At 36.9% G+C, this 5,096-nt stretch overlaps 2 protein-coding genes across 2 annotated transcripts; both read left to right on the top strand.

Moving 5' to 3' along the window:
* The first annotated feature begins 24 nt into the window (after positions 1–24).
* Positions 25–771, top strand: LOC149526481 (ARF guanine-nucleotide exchange factor GNL1-like). The gene has a single exon (XM_089785374.1). It carries the CDS (start codon positions 25–27, stop codon positions 769–771), a length of 747 nt encoding a protein of 248 aa, XP_089641500.1.
* Positions 772–1,902: 1,131 nt separating this feature from the next.
* On the top strand, positions 1,903–4,767 carry VTI13 (vesicle transport V-snare 13). Its single transcript, XM_021441891.2, has 6 exons — positions 1,903–2,006; positions 2,140–2,284; positions 3,540–3,598; positions 3,689–3,877; positions 3,985–4,155; positions 4,433–4,767. The coding sequence occupies exons 2-6, from the start codon at positions 2,191–2,193 to the stop codon at positions 4,583–4,585; spliced, it is 666 nt and encodes a 221-aa protein (XP_021297566.1). The 5' UTR covers positions 1,903–2,006; positions 2,140–2,190; the 3' UTR covers positions 4,586–4,767.
* The last annotated feature ends 329 nt before the right edge of the window (positions 4,768–5,096 follow it).

Genomic DNA, 5,096 nt, shown 5'->3' with positions numbered 1-5,096 from the left:
AGGTCTATTTCTGCCCTAGACATGATGGCAGGTTCAGTTGTTTGTCTAGTAAGATGGTCTTATGAGACCAAGAATGCTGCAGAGGAGGCTGCTATAAAAGTGAGTCAGGACATTGGAGAGATGTGGCTGAGATTGGTGCAGGGACTGAGGGCATTGTGTTTGGACCAGAGGGAAGAGGTGAGGAACCATGCTATTTTAATGTTACAGAGGTCTTTGGCAGGGGTAGATGGAATTCACCTTCCTAATGCTATGTGGTTCCAATGTTTTGATCTTGTGATCTTTACATTACTGGATGATTTGCTAGAAATTGCTGAGGGGAGCTCCTCTAAAGAATACCGGAAGATGGAGGGTACACTTGTTTTAGCCACAAAGCTAATGTCAAAAGCTTTCTTACAGTCACTTCAGGATCTGTCACAGCAACCATCCTTTTGCAAACTATGGCTAGGGGTTCTCAATCATATGGAAAGATATATGAAGGTTAAGTTCCGGGGAAAGCGTAGTGAAAAAATTCATGAATTAGTCCCAGAGCTTCTCAAGAACACCCTGCTGGTGATGAAAACAACAGGTATTCTCATGCCTAGTGATGATATTGGTGGAGATAGTTTTTGGCAATTGACATGGCTGCATGTGAAGAATATAGTCCCATCTTTGCAATCTGAAGTGTTCTCAGAACAAGAATTGGAGCAGATGCAAGCAAAACACAAAAATAAAGCAGAAATTCCTGATACGGAAGGGGTGGTGCTTGTTCCTTCAAAGGAGACCGCAGCATGAAGGTGCGCTTCTAATTGGAAATCGCCAGAGCATGATGTGTTTTAAGATGATGTAAATGGCATTCATACGCTGCACTATACATGTTCTGCATTGCAAATCCTCAGAATCCAGAACTAAAGCCATAGAAAGGAAAGTAAACATCGGAATTGAAGTTTCATAACTTGGTTTTGGGATGTCAGCTTCATTTTTCCACTCCCTGAACTTTCAAGGAGTGTTGTTGGGAAGTGTGTGTGTAGAGTCCATTTATTCCACAAAGGGATCAGAGTAAATCCCTGCATAATTTTTGTATTGGCAGATAAGATCTCTTTACCTGAAACCAATTCCTCTGTATACTTATACCCCTGCTATACAGTGTTTTGTTCATCTGCAGTTTTGGGAACTTCTTGCAGAGTTATTTGTATTCTAGAGAATGAGAAATGAAGTCTTTGAAAACTTTTTACTCCTTCCTTTCCATTTTTATGCCTTTTCTTTTGTGGAAAAGGTAATTGTTTTCCTTTTGGCAACTTGCATTGAATTGCTAAGGAATCAACAACAAATTCTTGCATACAAATAGAATATTCTACACAACTATGAAATTCATATGCAACTGAAGTTTACTATGAACAATCAGACTAGACCCTAACAGGATAAGATCAGCTGGATGAAGTCTGAGTTTTTTGCTTTTTCCATATTTAGTGTTCCAAACTTAATTACAACATACCTTATCTAATTACTGTTCGTCAAAGTCAGAGATTTTCCGTTTCTGTTCATTTATTTTTATCTTATTTGTGATAATAAATATTCCTATGATTTTATAGACAAGTAAAACTAAAAGGTAATTACATTTAACCACGAAGAAAATCAATTCAGATCGTCTAAATAAAGACATGTGGCATAAATTTACTGGCCAATGGATTGGTTACTATAAGAACGCTTATAAGGAATAAACACCTCGCTAACACCGAAAATGCCCCGCTTCCACTGATCAGAGCAAACACTAATTATACCAGGAGCTGTACAGGAAAAGCAAACCCAACGCCCATAAGACCACGAGTTTATACACGTGTCAATCACAGATCTCGAAACTCCAAAAAGCAATCACTCTAACCACGTGCCTTTATCATCAACCCCCTTTCCCCCCCACCCATAAAATGATAACAATAAAAAAACAAAAGCGCTGTCGTTTGGTCGCCTCCTTTCTTAAAAGGAAAGGAAAATTTCCAAAACCCACCGAGCCACGATCGTAGCCATCTCAGGTTCTCTCTCTCTCGCTCTCTCTCTCTCTCGCTCTCTCTCTCGCTCTCTAACTTTTTTTAATTCTATTTAAAGAAATAATAATTTTTGATCAAAGTTTGAGCTGATTTTGAATTTTAATTTCCTGTTTTGCAGTTATATTGTAAATAGAATTATTTTTCGAAAAAAAAAGAGAAATAAAAAAAAATGAGTGAAGTTTTCGAGGGATATGAACGGCAGTACTGCGAGCTATCGGCGAATCTTTCCAAGAAGTGTACGGCAGCTGGTGCTCTCGATGGAGGTTATAATTCAATCCTTATTAAATAAAAAACTCGTTTTTTTAAAAAATTTTTTCGTTAATTTTGCTTATCTCTTTGCTCCTAATTACGGATAAGTGATGGATTAATCGGTGTTTTCTTTCTAACTTAGCGTGATTAAGGATGCGGAGGCTATTTTCTGCTAATTTTGTTGGATTTATGCTGATTATAAATTAGAATTACATTTTTTTTTTCAAAAAAGTTAGGTTGCTTAATTGGGGGATATGAATAGAAGAAAAGAAGATCCGATCCTCTTTTTCCCTCCTTTAGTTTTTAAATTTTTAATTTTAATCTAATTTGATTAATAATCATGGTTTCACCTCCTTGCGCATTTTCATCTTGATATTCTGTTTTTTATACAGGTTTGTGGTTTGTGGAATTCTCTTTGCAGGCATTAATGTAGATTAGGGGAGAAAATTACACTTCTGCCACGTAGTTTTGGAACTTTGAGTTATATATATCAACGGGAAGAATTGGAAATGCTCTGAATATTAAGCAATAAACTAGAACCTGTTAAAGTAATTTCGAAGTATGAAGTAGAATGTATGTTGAAATTGGAATTAGTTTGCAGTTATTTAACTTACTACTAATATATTAAACTACTATGAATCCAAGTTTTGGAATTAATTTGGATAGTTCAATCATATTTTAATGTGCAATGACAAGCTTTAAGAGGACTTTGATTTTGTTCGTTGCTTAGAATCTTTCAATGAATGTATTGTTAATTGCATGTATCATGTGAATCTCTGAATTAGTGAAGGGAAGCGGTTAGAAAAGAGTTTGACAGGTGGACGATTAAGATCTAAAAAGAAAAAAGGAAAAGTTGGAATTCAAATCAGCTGTCACTTGATAAGTTTTGGCCTTGTAAATAATGGCATCGAGCTGATATGGCTTAGAGTACCCCATTTAAGGGAAAGAAGATTAAATGTGTGTCTACTTGGGAATAAAGATTCCAATTAACTCCTTTTTAAGAAAAAAACTTGTGTGTGGTTTACCTTTGCATCTACTGTGTAAAATAGTGAGTCGGACAAGGAAAGTGACATTAAAAAGTTTAGTAGACAGGAGATTAAGATATATAAATCAGAATAATATGTGTTTCCTTTTGTTGAATAAATTGGTCAGTTCATTTTTAATTGGTCAGCAGGTTGATAAGAAATGTTATCAATTTGTTCGAGCATCAGCCTATCTACTGAGCCAATTGTTCTTGCTCAAATTCTTAATTGTTTTTGTAATTTGCAGAGCAGAAGAAACAAAAACTTTCTGATATAAGGGCTGGATTGGAAGGTGCAGAAACTCTGGTATCTAGTTCATTGCATGTTTTGGATGCTCCGTTTTAGTCTTTCCTTCTTTTGGGTACTAAACTTGATGCTGCTCTTTTCTTTTCTCAGATTCGGAAAATGGACCTTGAGGCAAGAAGTTTGCAGCCAAATGTTAAGGCTGTGCTTCTTGCTAAGTTAAGGGAATATAAATCAGATCTTAACAATCTGAAAAGTGAAGTTAAAAGAATTGCATCTGGTAATTTAAATTCAGCTGCTCGAGATGAGTTGTTAGAGTCTGGAATGGCTGATGCCCTAACGGTATGTTTTGGTGGTTCTACTTCCTTTTAACATGTGGCAGTTCTATCGCTGGTCTGCTTTCTTTCCATTTAACTTTTGATTACTTGTAATTGATGAATATGTAATAGGCATCAGCTGATCAAAGATCAAGATTAATGATGACTACAGAGCGGTTGAATCAAAGCAGTGATAGAATTAAGGACAGCAGAAGAACCATGCTGGAAACAGAAGAGCTTGGTGTTTCAATTCTTCAGGATCTGCACTCACAGCGACAGGCCCTCTTACATGCCGATAACACGGTACCTATTTTTTCCACTGAGGTTTTCTACTCTGTTTATGGCTCATGACCTCCAATTCTCTACCACAACCAGTAGGCTCTTTTTGGCTTTATTTTTATCATATTTCAGTTGTAATTTCATTCAAGCTCTATTCAACAACTCCTTAAAGTTGCATGAGCACACATTTTTGAAAGTTTATATGATGGTTCAACTTTAAATTTTCTCACGTTAAGCTGTAATGGATGATTGTAAACCGTTTGGACTATCTATTTAAGTCTGGGTTTCCATTCGATTGCAGCTCCATGGAGTGGATGACAACATTGGCAAGAGTAAGAGAATTTTGACAAATATGTCAAGGAGGATCAGCAGGAACAAGTGGATCATTGGCATCATAATTGCCGTCCTTATCCTTGCTATCGCCCTTATTCTGTACTTCAAACTTGCTAAATAGTCAACATTTGTATCTTCCCCGCTTCGTTTGGTCGTGGTTTTTGGGTGTGTTTGAGAAACATAATTTTGTTTGGTCCTAGCGAGCTTGCCCATGTTGAGTGCCGATATAAATGTATGCTTCATTGATCCAAAGACTTTGTATTTATTAATCATTTCAATCCTATGGGTTGTCTTTTAAGGAAATAGTTTGATTATCTTTATGTTCTCTGTCCATTCCATTGTTCTAAGCATCTTGCACTTTGCCTTTGAAAATTTCACTCGGGAAGATAGTTTCCTATTTTGCAGCTTAGTCAAAGTCAATCAAAATCCTATACATATGCACACGCCCCTTTTCTGTTCATTGTTGCCAAGAAATTTAAGGTAGATGAAATGGCCAATTCTCCAAGCCTTCCCTTCCTTCTCTCCACGCTACCTCCGTCCCTTTCTTCGCTTATGTGCCCGACAATCTGCCCTCAGCATTGGGAAAAAACTGCATGCCTTGGTCCTCACTACTGGCGTCTACCGAATCCGAA

The sequence above is a fragment of the Theobroma umbraticum genome, unplaced genomic scaffold (genome assembly GCF_002168275.2).
Source record: "Theobroma umbraticum cultivar Fairchild unplaced genomic scaffold, ASM216827v3 scaffold_12.0, whole genome shotgun sequence".
In the NCBI taxonomy this organism is placed as follows: Eukaryota; Viridiplantae; Streptophyta; class Magnoliopsida; order Malvales; family Malvaceae; genus Theobroma; species Theobroma umbraticum.
This window is presented reverse-complemented; position numbering and strand designations above follow the sequence as displayed.

Coding starts and splice junctions, on each gene's coding strand:
- LOC149526481 (XM_089785374.1), top strand. CDS start 25: ATGGCAGGTTCAGTTGTTTGTCTAGTAAGATGGTCTTATGAGACCAAG.
- VTI13 (XM_021441891.2), top strand. CDS start 2,191: ATGAGTGAAGTTTTCGAGGGATATGAACGGCAGTACTGCGAGCTATCG. Junction 2,285..3,539: donor AGCTGGTGCTCTCGATGGAG/GTTATAATTCAA, acceptor TGTAATTTGCAG/AGCAGAAGAAACAAAAACTT. Junction 3,878..3,984: donor GAATGGCTGATGCCCTAACG/GTATGTTTTGGT, acceptor AATATGTAATAG/GCATCAGCTGATCAAAGATC.